Source organism: Rana temporaria, chromosome 10 (assembly GCF_905171775.1).
Source record: "Rana temporaria chromosome 10, aRanTem1.1, whole genome shotgun sequence".
Lineage (NCBI taxonomy): Eukaryota > Metazoa > Chordata > Amphibia > Anura > Ranidae > Rana > Rana temporaria.
The window spans coordinates 136,874,287-136,891,704 of NC_053498.1; the positions used below are offsets into that span (position 1 = coordinate 136,874,287).

Sequence of the window (17,418 nt, forward strand, 5' to 3'; positions counted from 1 at the left end):
AAGCGCCATTTTTTTTTTGCGCAATAGCGCCTGCAAACCACTCCAGTGTGAAAAGGAGTCCAAGATTTTCTCTGTCCTTTAAATGAAAAGAAAATGTCTAGGGAAAACAAAAAAAAAAAATTCCTTTTAAAAGAAGAATGCCCCTAAACTCCATTTGTATTGGCTACATATCAATCCCTTTATAATTGTATATTTGTTTGCAACATAAACCTTACCTGTGAGATTAGCTTTTTCTGTGCGACCTGCATCACAGCATTTGCCATGGCCATCTCGTCGTCATCTCCAACATCTTCTCCAGGTTTAGACCGCATAGCTGACAACTTTATCTCCTTGCAGCTCATGATCGCAAAGATGTCTGACAGTAAATCATTTGCTTCCATGTCAATCGGTAAAAGACCGTCTACAAAACCAGCTATAAAACAAAAAATGTAAAGTGCTTGTTAAAGGAACACTAAAGGCAAATTATTATTATTATTTTTTTAAATAACAAACATGTTATACTTACCTCCACTGTGCAGCTCGTTTTGCACAGAGTGGCCCCTAAGGCGGTCTTCTGGAGACCCCCGGCGGCTGTCTCGGCTCCTCCTCGCAAAAGCTTTCCACCTTCATGCGAGCGACCTCGCATGGTGGAAAGCTTTTGCGGGCGCGCTCCCGTGATACAGAGGCGGGCATTACTCGGCCCCGCCCCCGGCTCGCCGCGTCATCGGATGCGATTGACAGCAGCGCCAGCCAATGGCGGCGCTATCAATCCGTCCAGCCTAGCCAATCAACGGCCAGGCTGGAAAACGAAGAGGACCACGAGGACGCGCGCGGAACTTTCGAGGGGTGAGGTAAGTAAAACGGGGGTTCGGGGGGGGGCGGTACCGTCAGATATTTTTTCACCTTAACCACTTGAGATCCGCGCTATAGACAAAAGACGTCCACAGCGCGGCTCTCAAGTGCCGAGTGGACGTCTTTTTCTATGCATTGGGCGCGCTGCGGGTAAACACTGTGCCGGCGCATCGCTGGGAAGCCGATGCGTGTGCCTGGCTGCCGCAATGTCCGCCGGGTACACGCGATCGGCGTTGACAGCAGGGACGTGGAGCTCTGTGTGTAAACACAGAGCTCCACGTCCTGTCAGGGAGAGAGGAGACCGATCTGTGTCTCTTGTACATAGGGACACAGCATCGGTCACCTCCCCCAGTCAGTCCCCTCCCCCCCACACAGTTAGAACACACCCAGGGAATACATTTAACCCCTTCCTCACCCCCTAGTGTTAACCCCTGCCAGTCACATTCATACAGTAATTAGTACATTTTTATAGCACTGATCGCTGTATAAATGTGAATGGTCCCAAATGTGTCAAAAGTGTCCGATATGTCCGCCGCAATATCTCAGGCCTGACAAAAAAAAAAAAATCATAAATCTATCTCCATTTTGTAGATGCTATAACTTTTGCGCAAACCGATCAAATACGCTTAATGCGTTTTTTTTTAACAAAAATATGTAGAAGAATTTTTTTTTTTTTTTTTTTAAATTGGGATATTATTATAACAAAAACTAAAAAATAGTGTTTTTTTTCCCAAATTTTCTGTCTTTTTAAAAAAAAAAAAAAAAAAAAAACGCAGAGATTATAAAATGCCACCAAAAGAAAGCTCTATTTGTGGGGAAAAAATGATAAAAATATAATTTGGGTACAGTGTTGTATGACCGCGCAATTGTCATTCAAAATGCGTCAGCGCTGAAAGCTGAAAATCTGGGCACGAAGGGGGTTTAAGTGCCCAGTAATGAAGTGGTTAATGCATAGGATGCATTAAGGTGAAAAAACATTTACCTTTACAACCCCTTTAAAGCACATGTAGAAATCACTGACAGCCCCTCTTTTACATTCATGCATACCACACTACCACACTGTATATGTCTTTTCTAAAAAAAGAGGCTGGTAAATACCTATTCTGAGCGATCTTCAGGCCGATCACATCACTCGCGGCTGCTTTTTAACACAACACAAAGAAAGTGCAACGTTTCGGAGCCACGCAGGGCCCCTTCGTCATCACATGCCTGACGAAGGGGCCCTGCGTGGCTCTGAAACGTTGCACTTTCTTTGTGTTGGGATCGGTTTCGAGGGAGGCAGATTACACAGCACAAGCGCTGTGCTGTTTCATCTGCTTTAAAGGGACCAGAATAACCATTTATTTTTTGGGGTTAAAAACACCAAGAGTGACACCTAGGATAGTAGATGCCAAGATCAGACACGCAATTGCTGTCAACACACCGAGACATGACAAGTTCCAACCTTGCTGTAAGCCCCACCTATAGCTGCGAACAGAAGGTCATAATGTTGCTTCCTACATAGGACCCTCAGTTTCCCGACTTGCTAGATAATGCAGCTTAGCCAATTCTGGTGTAGACTTACCCAAAACATTCTGGCTGATCTTATTGGTCAGGCTAAATCTTTGTTCGTCAGTAAAGTGCTCAAGCAAAAACATGTAGATCTTCATCCTTTTCTCTCGGTTCTCATTTCCCTTGAGTGAAAAGAGTTTCCGTTCCCTGCGACAACACAATAGGATTTAGAAGAACTAGGTAAAAAAGTGAGACGTTTGGGTGGAATGTATAGGCAAAGGTTCACTTACCTCTCCGTCTGTGAAAACTTGTTGTACTTCTCGTGTTTTTCATAAGAATTAAAATGGAAAATACACTCAATGAAATGCTGCGAGAACATGACAGGATTTCTCTTCAGCAGAAGATGGACCAGACAGAACTCCCCAAATCTGCATTGATGGCAAAAAAACACACCTTACTAATGACATTCCATGCATTCCCCTGCTGCTTTAAGCCACTGAACCCCAACCCAAAATGTATTTCTTCATCCTAACATGACGGTGTTTGGCGAGCACACCGTCTTCGTATGCTGATGCAGTTAAGCATCAGTTTACAGAAAACTTCAAAGTACAGAAACTTACTTGGCAATATCTGGGTCTGGATCCACCATTACACTGATGAAGTGGAAAAAAAGTGACCCCTTCCACTTTATAAACTCCTCCTGTTGATTTAAAGAGATTGACAAGCTTAGAAAAATAAATAAAAGGTGAAGCAATCAACATTTTATACACACACAAAGTTTTGGCTGGAGTTATACCTTAACCCACAGGATTACTCACCTGCAGTAGGTTGGTAAGCATGATGAGCGTTTGCCTCCGAATGAATGGTTCGCGGTCTCTAAGACACACAGACACATTAGGGATGTATCTGTCCACCATGGTGGTGTATCGGACGCATAGGTCGCATATAACGATAATGACATTGTTGCGGATGGCCACTTCATTGCTGACCTCCAGTTCTCGGGCAAAAGCCGGGATACATTTCTTAGCCAGGTCCTCATGTTGGAGACAAAGCTTACCTGGAAGAAAGTTCATCTGAATTTAAAATACAAAAAGGGATCAACCCAAGAAATGGCAATACCCTCCTAGGAAACAAAAATCACCAAGACGACCCATTATGTACGCTATCCAGTCGTCTCAAGAAACAGGTAAATCATGCCCCTTTATAGCATATTCCACGGTGCACCAACTAAGCTGGCAAGCGACAATTACGGCACAGGAGCCATTTGGCGATGTCGGCATACTTTCACATACAGGAGGACCTTCCCAATCAGGCAAAAAAAAAACAGCTTCTCATATCTCAGGGTAACTGACTACTACAACTGCCTGAAGATTTAATAATAAAAAGTTATTGTGATATTACCTATGGAGGCCAGACTGCTATAAAAAAAAAAAGGAGCATCCATTTTCAGAAAGTTTTACGCGACGCATTTTGACTGTTCCCCTTTAACCACTTGAGCTCCAGAAGGTTTTAGCCCCTTCACGACCAGTTTTTTTCCACTATGGAACAATGCGCTGCTTTAACCGGTAATTGCGCGGTAAATGCAACGCTGTACCCAATTATTATTATTAAAGACCTGTAACAGAATACATTTTGGTCAAACGTATTACCGGAATTAGATTTTTATTGGATATGTTTTATAGCAAAAAAATATATATATAAATAAACTTTTTATATAATACAATGCAATACATATAAAAATTCTTTATACCAGTAATGGTGGTGATGAGAGACTTATAATGGGCCTGCGATAGTTGGTGTCAGATTGCCTGCTGCACTGAGGCTGGGGGGCGGTTTGGGAGGTTTTAAAGCGGGGGTTCACCCGTACATGACACTTTTTCCCCTTAGATGGATGCTCGTTTTGTCTAGGGGAATCGGCTAGTTGTTTCAAAATATGACCTGTACTTACCGTTTACGAGATGCATCTTCTCCGCCGCTTCCGGGTATGGGCTGCGGATTTTCCGAAAGAAGCCGACGTTCGGCTTCTTTCGGCTACTAGTGACGCGATGGATGCGACCGTCGGAAGCCTTTCAGAAGACTGTCAATCAAGAAGGAACGCCCGCTCCCGAAGACCCATACCCGGAAGCGACGGAGAAGATGCATCTCGAAAACGGGTAAGTACAGCTCATATTTTAAAACAACTAGCCGATTCCCCTAGACAAAACGAGCATCAATCTAAGGGGAAAAATTGTTTTATGGGTGAACTCCCGCTTTAACTGACACTGCTAGTGACAAACACAGTAATCAGTGCCAATACCATACACTGTACTAATGACACTAGCTGGGAAGGGGTTAACATATAGAGCCATCAAGGGGTTAAATGTGTGCCTAACAAACTTGACTGTGTAATATATGCTGCTTTTACTAACCAATCAGGTTTTTTTTTTTTTATCCCTGCTTTGCAGGGATCATAAACAGAGAGACCGTTCCAGTTGTACAGCGCCCTGTGTTGAATGTCAGCCCGGGACTCTGGGATACACCCAATCAACAGGTCCCAGACATGAATCATTGGCCGGGACTTTGACAGACTCCCGCTGGGTACAATCACAACAGGTGTCAGAGCGGGGGAGAGCCCTAAACATAGAAGCAGGCAGAGACGCATTTTGCCTGTCAGCAGTACATTGTGAGTGGACGGTTCGCAAGTTGTTAAAAGCATCCTACAAAAGAAAAAAAAAAAAAAGAAAAAAAAAAAAGTAAAGAGCTTGTTTCTTACCAAGAGTGATAAAAGCATGAGCGCGGACCAATGGTGGCATTCTGGAGCTTCTGAACTGGGAAAGAGGTTGAGAGGACGTCTGTGACTGAGGCTGACTCTGCGACTGTGGCTGAGACTGACTCTGCGACTGTGGCTGAGACTGACTCTGCGACTGTGGCTGAGACTGACTCTGCGACTGTGGCTGAGACTGACTCTGCGACTGTGGCTGAGACTGACTCTGCGACTGTGGCTGAGACTGACTCTGCGAAAGAGGGACTTCTTCATTCTCCGAGCCGGTAGAACCTAAATAAAATGCAAATATATGGTTTTCTGAATGACTAGGCAAAACCATGAGGGTCATATTCAGCATAATCCAATAATGCTTACCCTTCTGTTCTGGCATGGAGGCCAGTATGGACTGAACCAGTAGCAAGACCCGTTTCTCCACACGGGCCGGACACATCTGAGCGGCATCTCCCAGGGTGAAGAGATATCGGACCTGGGCAGGGGGAAAACCAGACAAGTAAGGGTCAACATTTCACAGAAAAACTGTGACAGACCAAGGCAATAAAAATCGCAATAAGAGTTTGATTGATTTGCGCAAAAGTTATAGCGTCTACAAAATAGGGGATAGTTTTATGGCATTTTTATAAATGTATTTTTTTTTTTTTTACTAGTAATGGCGGCAATCAACGATTTTTATCATGACTGCAACATTATGGCGGACACCATTGTAATTTTTACAGCGATCAGTGCTAAAAAAAAAAATGCACAGATTACTGTAGAAATGGCATTGGCAGTGAAGGGGTTAACCTGTAGGTGGCACTGAATGGGTTACGTGTGACCTAGGGAGTGATTCTAACTGTTAAGGGGCGTGGCTACCAGTGACATGCCACCGATTGTTCCCTGTCATCGGTAACGGCAGACGATCAGTGACATGTCACTAGGAAGAACGGTGAGATGTGTTTACACTGACATCTCCTTGTTCTTCAGCTCTGGGACCTGATCGCGGGACACTGGCGGACATAGAGTCTGCTGGTCCTGCGGGCACGGAGCTCACTGCCGGCGGCGCGTGACCACCCGGTGGCAAATTAAAGGGGACATGTATATATACACACCCATTTGAGCAGCCGTGCCATTCTGTCAAAGTAAAAGATCGTGCTGCGGTCGGCTTCGTGCTGCGGTCGGCTTTGAATATAGTTTTTGGTTTGCTGCGCTCATATGCAGTGTAATTCTACTTTAAGAGGTCATACTCACCATCAACTCATGATCAAACTGCTGGGCATCCGTCATCACGATAGAGTAGATATGATCTTTACAATCTGAAACCAGATCTCCAAACACTTCATTCAGCAGCTCCTACAATATCCGTGTCAAATTTCAGAAAAAAATAAATTAAATCATTGTTAAGAATTAAAAAAAAGGGGCCAAAATGATATTACAAATAGGATTGTAGTTAAAGTGGAGTTCCAACTACATTAACATTTTTTTGCAAGAAATTCAGAGGCAATCACATTGTTCTTGTAAATTCACTTACTTTGAAAAAATCTGCCACCGATCTCCCGTGTATTAGCGGAAAGATACGTATAAAGCCTGTTCTAGGACGTTCTCATGTTGCTTGTGGGCATGTGAAGCCCACAAGCACTTACTTCCGGGACACTGTGATGATCTGCGACCATCATGCACCGTCCCGTCCCCACGCATGCTAGGAGTGCAACGGATCAAAAAACTCACGGTTCGGATCAGAGTCACGGATCGGATCATTTTTCGGACCACCACCATATATAGTCCCCACTGTAATGTCCACATGTCCATCTACCCTCACTGTAATGTCCACATCTCCGCCGCTCTGGGGAGCTCACCTAAACCGCTGCCGCCAAGTCTACCAAGATGGCCGCCGCTCCGGAGCTAGGCCGAAGGCGCGGCCTTTCCTATGGGCTCAATCCGCAGATCGCGTGGTGTGCCAATCCACGGACATTGACCCGTTCGGATCACATATCAATCACGATCCGTTGCACCATGCGCATTCTAACCTCACCGCTGCACCAATTCTAAGCCTCGAGGAAGCCCACTGACTCCTGGAAAATGTCGTCACACATCTCCCAGGAGCAGTAGCGAGCCAATGACGGAAGCGACGTCAGGAACACAGGTGATGAAGGCGGCAGATTTCGAGGGACCACCTAGCAACAGCTATTTAGGAGGTGAGTAAAAATAAAATAAAATATCCCAATTTTTTTTTATTTCAAGCACATTAATGGCATATTTTTTTTTGGGGTGGAACTCCACTTTAAGTTGAAAGACAGTCAGGCTTGCAAACAAGCTACAGGAGGCAGACAGATGTTCAACACCTTCCAAAAACGAGAAATCAGTTACCTGGGCAGCTTCAGGAGAATCAAACTGTGCATAGCAGAGTTTCTGCAAGGACTCAATTGCTGGGCTGATTATCTCTGGTGGCGATTTAAATTCCTTCAACCACGACTTAATATGGTCTGAAAAACAAAAATGGCGAGCGTAACGTACCGCTACAGACAATGCAACTTCCCCCCCCATCTATGCAGCAGATCTTTTGCCGTTTAGGGAACCAATTTGCCACCATAATACCTTGCAAACAGGAGCAATCAAAGCAGCTTTCACCCCCTTCCTGCCCAGGCCAATTTTCAGCGCTGTTGCACTTCGTATGACAGACGGAACTTCCTTTTGGTGTTGTTTAACCACTTAAGGACCCATTCACGCCGATATACGTTGGCAGAATGGCACGGCTGGGCACATCCACGTACGTGGCTCTTTAAGCCCAGCCGTGGGGTCACGTGCACGCGACCCGGTCCGAAGCTTCATGGCCGCGGGACTCGCGGACCCGATCGGCGCTGGAGTCCCGCGATCGGTCCCCGGAGCTGAAGAACGGGAAGAGCTGTATGTAAACACAGCTTCCCCGTTCTTCACTGCGGCGGCGTCATCGATCGTGTGTTCCCTTTTATAGGGGGACACAATCGATGACGTCACACCTACAGCCACACCCCCTTACAGTTGAAAACACATATTAGGTCACACATAACCCCTTCAGCGCCCCCTTGTGGTTAACTCCCAAACTGCAACTGTCATTTCAACAGTAAACAACGCATTTTAAATGCATTTTTTGCTGTGAAAATGACAATGGTCCCAAAATTGTCCGAAGCGTTCTGCCATAATGTCGCAGTCACGAAAAAAAAAAATCGCTGATCATTAGTAGTAAAAAAAATAAAATAATAAAAATGCAATAAAACTATTCCCTTTTTTGTAAACGCTATAAATTTTGCGCAAACCAAATCGATAAACGCTTATTGCGATTTTTTTTACCAAAAATAGGTAGAATACGTATCGGCCTAAACTGAGGGAAAAAAAATAATGTTTTATATATTTTTGGGGGATATTTATTATAGAAAAAAGTAAATATTGCATTTTTTTCTAAATTGTCGCTCTATTTTTGTTTATAGCGCAAAAAATAAAAACCGCAGAGGTGATCAAATACCACCAAAAGAAAGCTCTATTTTTGGGAAAAAAAGGACGCCAATTTTGTTTGGGAGCCACGTCGCACGACCGCGTAATTGTCAGTTAAAGAGACGCAGTGCCGAATCGCAAAAACTGGCCTGGGTCCTTTAGCTGCCTAAGGGTCCGGGTCTTAAGTGGTTAAATCACCACTGAGGGGTTTTTCCTTTTTGCCAAACAAATGAAAAAAAGCCAGAAAATTTTGAAAAAATAAATAAAAAAGGGTGGTTATAAAATTTTCTAAACAAGTAATTTTTCTCCTTAACTGATGTGCGCAGATGAGGCTGCACCAATACGCATAACTAATAAGGCAGCAAGGATATGCGGCACTGATTGACAGGCATCACTGATGGGGCTGCACTGAAATCAGGGCACCGATTTCCCCACTGAGGAATGCCGCTCACCGGTTATCAGCTCACTTATATGGGTTTCATTTGTGCATTTAGCCATTTGCCTGTGCTGAAAATCTGCACCCACCTTGGGTTTCCCACTTATTCCAAAGCAACGCTAAGATATGATCTTAGAGACTGATCTTAAAGAGGAGTTCCACCCAAAAATGGAACTTCCTCTTAACCCACTCCTCTCCCCCTTACATGCCACATATGACAGGTCCCAGGCGATCGCCTGTCCAATCAAGCAGCGCCAGGCCGTGCGCGCATGCGCAGTGTCGCTCGCGCATGCGCATTGGTTGCCCGGCCGTGAAGCCGAAAGCTGTCACGGCCGGGTGCCCACAGTGACAATGAAGACGCCGGCCGGGGAGGGGGGGGGGGGGGGGTAGAGGAGCGGACCCCCGGCCGGCGCGTTGCTGGACCGTGGAGCAGGTAAGTGTCAGTTTATTAAAAGCCAGCAGCTACACTTTTTGTAGCTGCTGACTTTTAATAAACCTAAAAAATGGGTGGAAAACCCTGTTAAATTCGAATTTTCCCCTTTTTGTCTGGAACAATCATGCTCACCAATCAGCTGCGTTCTTGTGTCTGCAGGCAGGTGTTTTGCAATGTGACCGATTACACATACAATATGGGCAGTGGTACTGGTGGAGCCTGCGTAATTTTGCCTAAAAGAGAAAGTCACAACAACCAATCAGAATCTGGTCTTCGCACAACTCAGCTAAAGAAAACTTTTACAGAATTAAATGGCAGACCACTCACCTGCTGATGTCCTCCCAAGTGTTCAGGACCTTCGTATAATCCAACTTTGGTGCAGATATGGCAACTTTAGCAAGCACCATCCAGGCTGGGGCAGAGTGTTCCGTATCCGTGTGAGAGATCAAGTTGTTGATTAAAGTGCAGGAAAATTTATCTTGCTTGGCCCATATGTAAAACGCTTTTGTCAGATAACGACTGAAAAAAATAAAAATAAAATTAAAGTCGTAAAAGTGCTACAAAAGTTCTAATAGGAAAGCTATTTAACCTCCCTGGCGTTCCCGCCCGAGTGTGGCTCGGGGTAAAATTTCAGTACCATTAGCGGTAACCCCGAGCCACACTCGGGATTGCATTGCAGGATCCTGGGGCAGTCTACCTACCTTGTCCCCTGGATCCTGCAATGTCCCCCCGCTGTGTTCTGCACCCAATGCCTCTGTGTGCCAGGCTCCGTTCCCTGCCAGCGTCGCAACACATGGGGGCGGAGCCTGGCAGCAAATTCAAAAACGACACAAAACATAACACATACAGTTGGAAAATGGAAAGAAACTGCGCTACAAAAATACCAAAATGAGAAAAAGGGAAAATAAACTGCAACGTGGTCACAGTCTAATCCCTTCAGGTGCTGCGATTATCATGTAAACAATAACTACAAGAAATAAACATAAGAAAAATATAAATCGCGCTACCTCAACCACCCTTCTTGCTGGACACAAACGTATGCAAGTGGGTGATCTAAAGTGATACAAGTGAAAGGCTGGCTGCTATGTCAGGAGCGACCTATAGTGGCCACTAGGGTGCAGCATGCAGCCACCTCAAAATCCCACACCTGTGATGGGGATTTATACAAGTGAAAACAAAAAACTTGTAAATCACCATCACAGGTGTGGGATTTTGAGGTGGCTGCATGCTGCACCCTAGTGGCCACTATAGGTAGCTCCTGACATAGCAGCCAGCCTTTCACTTGTATACGTTTGTGTCCGGCAAGAAGGGTGGTTGAGGTAGCGCGATTTATATTTTTCTTATAACACATACAGTACACTGTAATACTACAGATTACTGTATAAAATCATTTCACCTCCCCTTTATCCATAGAGGTCTGTCCAGTGCCCTACATGCAGTTTTATATTATATATACTATTCTTTCTGCCTGGAAACTTGAGATTGTCCCTGACAACTAAAAAGTGTCCCTTTACATCAAAAGTGGTTTTATATCAGCTAGAAAACAGCGATAGTCTCTGGAGAGGAGACCGATCTGTGTCCCTTGTACATAGGGACACAGATCGGTCACCTCCCCCAGTCACCCCCCCTCCACCTACAGTTAGAACACAATGCAGGGAATACATTTAACCCCTTCCTCACCCCCTAGTGTTAACCCCTTCAATGCCAGTCACATTTATACAGTAATTAGTGCATATTTATAGCACTGATCGCAGTATAAATGTGAATGGCGCCAAAAATGTGTCAAAAGTGTCCGCCATAACGTCGCAGTCCCAATAAAAATCGCAGATCGCCGCTATTCCTAGTAAAAAAAATATTAATAATTCTGTCCCCTATTTTGTAGGCGCTATAACTTTTGCGCTTATTGCGATTTTTTTTTTACCAAAAATATGTAGAAGAATACGTATCGGCCTAAACTGAAAAAAAAAAAAAAATGTGTTTTTGTTTTTAAATTGGCATATTTATTATAGCAACAAGTAAAAAATATTGTATTTTTTTTCAAAATTGTCGCTCTTTTTTGTTTATAGCGCAAAAAATAAAAAACCGCAGAGGCGGTCAAATACCACCAAAAGAAAGCTCTACTTGTGGGGAAAAAAGGACGCCAATTTTGTTTGGGAGCCACGTCGCACGACCGCGCAATTGTCAGTTAAATCGACGCAGTGCCGGAAGCTGAAATTTCACCTGGGCAGGAGGGGGGTATACGTGCCCAGTAAGCAAGTGGTTAAATATGGATGAAAACCCAAAGGACTGCTTTTATGCACGTGGCCTGCCAATGGGATGGGAGTTCAGCGAGCTCCAGGGAGTAGGAATGGCAGAAGGTTTACAAGCCAACAGTGTTCACCTCGCAGGATAGACCATGAATTTAGAAATTGCAGCCTCCTCACCCGAGATCCTGGCACTCTGTAGTGAGCAGCTGCAGCAGATCCCAGGTGAGTTTCTGTTTCTCGTCATTGTCCCTATACTGTTTGTAATGGCGAATGTTGTGAAGAATAAGCTGGTCCAGACACTCCAGTGTCTTCTCCTGTACAGAGGTCTCCGAGTCCAGCACCACCGGCACCATTCCAGTTAACCAGGCCTTCTGTACCAGAACATTCTTCGGTTGAGCCTGAAAAAGTGACACATAGCAAGAGTCATTTTACCTGAGATTATATACACACACACACACACACACACACACACACACACACACACACATACACCGTATGAGATTTTGGGAATTTATTTTTTGGAGAACAACAGAACTTTTGTTTGGGGGGGGTTGTCATTGAATCACCATTATGGGCCAGATCCACGTACCTCCGCACATTTTTACGGCCGGCGTATCGTATCTCAGATACACCACGCCGCAACTTACAGCGTATTTTCCGCATCCTGAAAGAATTTGCGCCGTAAGTTACTGCGGCGTAGTGTAAATGTGTCGGCGCAAGGGCACGGAATTCAAATGACAAAGATGTGGGTGTGTTTTATGTTAATTCTACTTGACCCCGCGTAAATGACTTTTTTTTTACGGCGCATGCGCAGTCCGTGGGGGTATCCCAGTGCGCATGCTCCAAATTAACCAGACAATGGTCCCAAAAATGTGTCAAACTTGTCCGCCATAATGTCGCAGTAACGAAAAAAAAAAATCGCTGATCGCCGCCATTAGTAGTAAAAAAAAAAAGAATTAATAAAAATGCAATAAAAATATCCCCTATTTTGTAAACGCTATAAATTTTGCGCAAACCAATCGATAAACGCTTATTGCGATTTTTTTTACCAAAAATATGTAGAATAAGAATACGAATATGTATCGGCCTAAACTGAGAAAAAAAAATGTATATATATGTTTTTAGGGGATATATTTGGGAGCCACGTCGCACGACCGCTCAATTGTCTGTTAAAGCGACGCAGTGCCGAATCGCAAAACCTGGCTTGGGCATTTAACCGCCTAAAAGTCCGGGGCTTAACCGGTTAAGAAAGCAAAATGAACCGTTACCTGCAGAAGTTCTGTCAAAGAAGTCAGGGCTTGTTTCCGCACAGAAACAGCGGGATCTCTGCAGCGGTCCTGCAGTGTAGTGAGCTCCTCAGGAGTGCACGGGATCAAATTATATTTCAGTATACTAACCAGGACCTGGAGAGACAAAGAAATACTTTAACCCTTTTGCTGTCAGCTGTTTTTTGCACACATTTAAAAAAAATTAGGCCTGAAGATTACACAAAACCCACAATTATTATATATTTTCTGAAAACAGATACCTCCAAACTACGGCCCTCCAGCTGTTGCGGAGTCAGCAGCTACAAATACTTTTATTAGGGCACTTACCTGCTCAAGAAGGCTGCGAAGCCGGCACCCCAGCCGATCGTCGGATCGACTCCCCGCCGCCATTTCTGGTAAGGGAACCAGGCAGTGAAACCTTTCGGCTTCACTACTGGTTCTCTACTGTGCATGCACGAAGCGCGCTGCGCATTCCAATTGACCGACATCAGGGGAAGGAGGGCCGAACTTTCAGGAGATCGGGCCGTGGCCTATCTCATAGAATTGGGGAAAGGGACCTGTCAAACAAGTTCCCTTCCCCCTGAAAAGTGCCAAGTTTGACACCGTTGTGGAGGGTTGAAGCATATAAGCGGAAGTTCCATTTTTGGGTGGAACTCCACTTTAAATTGTTCTTTAACCCAAATAAAATAAAAAAGTTGACCCTGTTCCCTCTAAAGCATGAACAGCACAGTGTGCTTTGTATTTTGGCCCCCTGTATCGCCTGAAATACCCGTCTGATCCTGTCAATTTCTACCCTCCCCTCTGTACGCTGACCACGATATATCAGGGCTGCTGAGGATTGGTTTGCTTTTGTTGAGAGCGCTGCATCTTTCTTATTGCTCTCGCTCTACCAATCGTGGCGATACCTCACATGTGTGGTTTGAATATCGCTTTCATATGCGGGCGCTGCTCACGTATGCGTTCGCTTCTGTGCGCGAGCTCGGCGGGACTGGGCGCGTTCCTGGCTCCTAGCTTTTTTAGCTGGATCCTAGATTCCAAGCCAATTTGTCAAGCCTTGGCATAGACGGCATTGCAGAACACAGAAGACAGGAATGAGCACAGCAAAAAGGGATGCCGGAGGTGCCATTTTGTTTTTCAACAGCACCAGCAAAATCTAAAGCAGAGACTAACACAGAGCCAGACAAGTAAATGCTGCATGGCTATACAGGGGGGATACCTTGCCTGGCTCTATGCAGAATCTCTGCTTTAGCTGTTGCCAGTGCGGTTACAAAAAAAAAAAAAAAAATGGCACCTTCGGCATCGCTTTGGCTGTGCTCATTCCTGCCTTCCCTGTGCCGCCACACCACTCTCCCAGAATAAATGCGGCTTGGACACCCCTGCTTAAAACCACTTGCCGACCAGCCGCTGTCATTCTACGGCGGCAGATCGGCTCTCTTTGCGGCCACTAGGGGCGCGCGCCCCCCGCTCGTCCGCGACTCCCGTGCAGGTGCCCGATCGCCGCCGGGCACCCGCGATTGATCGTTACAGAGCAGGGACCGGGAGCTGTGAGGGGGGGGAATGCTGATCCTCTGTTCAAACAATGTATGAACAGAAGATCAGTGTTTCCCCTAGTGAGGCCACCCCCCCCCCCCCCACAGTAAGAACACACCCAGAGACATACTTAACCCCTTCCCCGCCCCCTAGTGTTAACCCCTTCACTGCCAGTGGCATTTTTATAGTAATCCAATGCATTTTTATAGCACTGAACGCTATAAAAATGCCAATGGTCCCAAAAATGTGTCAAAAGTGTCCGCCATTATGTCGCAGTACCGAAAAAAAAAACGCTGATCGCCGCCATTACTAGTAAAAAAAAATATATTAATAAAAATACCCCCTATTTTGTAAACGCTATAACTTTTGCGCAAACCAATTAATAAACGCTTATTGCGATTATTTTTTACGAAAAATATGTAGAAGAATATGTATCGGCCTAAACTGAGGAAAAAAAAAGTTTTTTTTATATATTTTTGGGGGATATTTATTATAGCAAAAAGTAAAAAATATTCATTTTTTCGATCTATTTTTGTTTATAGCGCAAAAAATAAAAACCGCAGAGGTGATCAAATACCACCAAAAGAAAGTTCTATTTGTGGGGAAAAAAAGACGCCAATTTTGTTTGGGAGCCACGTCGCACGACCGCGCAATTGTCAGTTAAATCGACGCAGTGCCGAATCGCAAAAAGTGCTCTGGTCTTTGGGCAGCAATAGGGTCCGGGGGTTAAGTGGTTAAATATATACAATTTGGGTGGATTGGTCTTTAAAATTTCACCAAGGATGGGGGAACAGGGTCTCCAATTCACCTGGAGAGCAGACTTCCTGACATTTGTCTTCTCATCACCAGCTCTTAACCTGAGAGTTGCCAGTATCTCTTGTCCTGTAAAAATAAAAGTGTATATAAGTAGCAACACACACACACACACTTAAAGCTGGCCATACATGAATCAAAATTCAATGGGAACTGGCTGAATATCGATCCATGTATTGCTGTTCGCATTCCTGAGAATCAGATCAATTTACTTCTCATGAACCGGTTTGGTCAATTTACATCGATCAGTGCATGCAGCCAATATTCATGGGGGGGGGGGGGGGGGGGAGGAGGAGTCCCACTGTCAGAATTAGGGCTGCAACTAATGATTATTTTCATAATCGATTAGTTGGCCGATTATTGTTTCGATTAATCGGTTAACAACCTTAAAAAAATAAAAAATTTGCTGCGATTTGCATTTTTTTTTTTTTTGGCCAATATTATTGTTGGGCAGATTAGAAAACACAAATTGCCCAAAAAAAAAGTTTTCTGCAGCTTCTCCATTGAAGTATATTGAAAAAAAAAAAAAAAAAAAAAAGATAGCACAGTTTTGCGTAAAAAAAAAAAAAAAAAGTCCTTGCCCTTTCCAAATACACAGCAGCTGAAAAAATCATGGATGTGAACTGTTGTGTGTTTCTGCAAAAAAGCACAGAGGTATGACCCCGGCCTGAGATGTTTAGTAACATAATGGGGTTAAAAAAAACTAAAAGGAGTACAAAAAGAGCAAATAATCGCTACTGTAAGGGGTTAATTTTTTACTGTGGGACAGTGAAAGTAATATTTACAGTAGAGATTTGCTCTTTTTGTACTATAAAAGGGCTAATTTTAATTTATTTTTTAACCCCCATTATGTTACTGCCCGATTAAAGGATTATGAAAATGATAATCGATTAATTTCATAATCGATTAGTTGTTTCGGCCCTAGTCAGAATACAATGACAGTGGGGAGGATTTTTACATTCACCTCAAAGTGTGTGAATCAGTTGTCAGCCCCCCCCCCCTTTTTAGCTGGCTAGCAAGCAGGGCAAGAAAAATAAATAAAAAAAATGAAATAACAGCCAGGTTAAGCCTTCTATACCAAAATAAACACTGATAGGCAATTGTTAACAAATATAAGCAGTCAAATTTGTAAAAAACAAAAAAATGTTAGAGAAAAATAAATAAAAAATAAATAAGGAAAAATGAAAAAGGAAAAAGAAAGAAAAAAAAAAAAAACACCCAACAACTTACCATCAGCTCCTAGCTGGTCACCAGTCTCCGATACTTCAATGGTTCGCATGACACAGCATGTTTTTCTTCGAATAAGAGTGGATGCTAGAGTGAGGGAATAGCAAATTGGCATTAAAAAATTGTCAAGACATTGGTCTGACAATCACAAAAAAAAAAAATAAAAAAAAAAGGGGGGGGGGGGGGGGGGAATGGATATTAACCACTTCCAGACCACCACACGACTATATACGTTGGCCATAACCGAGGTATCCATCACTTCAGGCGGCGGACCGGATTACTATGGGCGGCGGATTCACCGCAAGATCACCGCTATCAGCGACGGGAGAAGAGGGCCCCCCCCCCCCCCGCTCTCCACGCCTTACCGTAGCCGCCAGTATCAGCGGAGGCAAACGGGTCCCGTCTCCTGCTGGGTCAAAACATCACTTCCACCCATAGCTCTTAAAAGGGACATTTTTTCAAATGATAAAAACATTTTTCTTTTTATTGCATTTTAGTCTAGATGCACTAAACACTAAATAAATACAACATTTTTACTTTACGAAATAATTTCTATAAAAAAAAAAAATTGTGTTTGTTACTTGTTTCTAATACAATTTTGCTGCTAAAAAACCCTTGAGGGGCCATCCCTTAAATTTTATAAAATGTATTATCTTTGACACCAGATCTCATATTTAAGAGGACCTCTCATGCTTTTTTTTTTTTTAATACAAGGGATGTTGACATCCCTTGTAAAAGGAATAAAAGTGACCCATTTTTTTTTTTTTTTAAAGTGTAAAAATAAATTAAATCAAGTAAAATAGGAAAAAACGTTTAAAGCACCCCATCCCGCCGCAATCGTTGAAGCGAGAGCAATAATTCTAGCACTAGACCTCCTCTAACTCAAAACATGCAACCTGTAGAATTTTTTAAATGTGGCCTACGGAGATTTTTAAGGG

At 43.9% G+C, this 17,418-nt stretch overlaps 1 protein-coding gene across 2 annotated transcripts in view; it reads right to left on the reverse strand.

Annotated features, from left to right (window-relative positions):
- NCAPD3 (non-SMC condensin II complex subunit D3) overlaps nt 1-17,418 on the reverse strand; it is a 63,897-nt gene that overhangs the window by 16,812 nt on the left and 29,667 nt on the right. For both annotated transcript variants that reach the window (XM_040326360.1, XM_040326359.1), the window contains 15 exons: nt 16,484-16,567; nt 15,249-15,322; nt 12,911-13,045; nt 11,820-12,040; nt 9,724-9,915; nt 9,529-9,629; nt 7,427-7,542; nt 6,311-6,412; nt 5,441-5,552; nt 5,075-5,356; nt 3,141-3,379; nt 2,943-3,022; nt 2,613-2,750; nt 2,396-2,529; nt 216-412 (listed from right to left, as the gene is read on the reverse strand). In XM_040326360.1, coding sequence (XP_040182294.1) covers nt 216-412; nt 2,396-2,529; nt 2,613-2,750; nt 2,943-3,022; nt 3,141-3,379; nt 5,075-5,356; nt 5,441-5,552; nt 6,311-6,412; nt 7,427-7,542; nt 9,529-9,629; nt 9,724-9,915; nt 11,820-12,040; nt 12,911-13,045; nt 15,249-15,322; nt 16,484-16,567 — 2,207 coding nt within the window. The remainder of the gene's footprint in view (nt 1-215; nt 413-2,395; nt 2,530-2,612; nt 2,751-2,942; nt 3,023-3,140; nt 3,380-5,074; nt 5,357-5,440; nt 5,553-6,310; nt 6,413-7,426; nt 7,543-9,528; nt 9,630-9,723; nt 9,916-11,819; nt 12,041-12,910; nt 13,046-15,248; nt 15,323-16,483; nt 16,568-17,418) is intronic.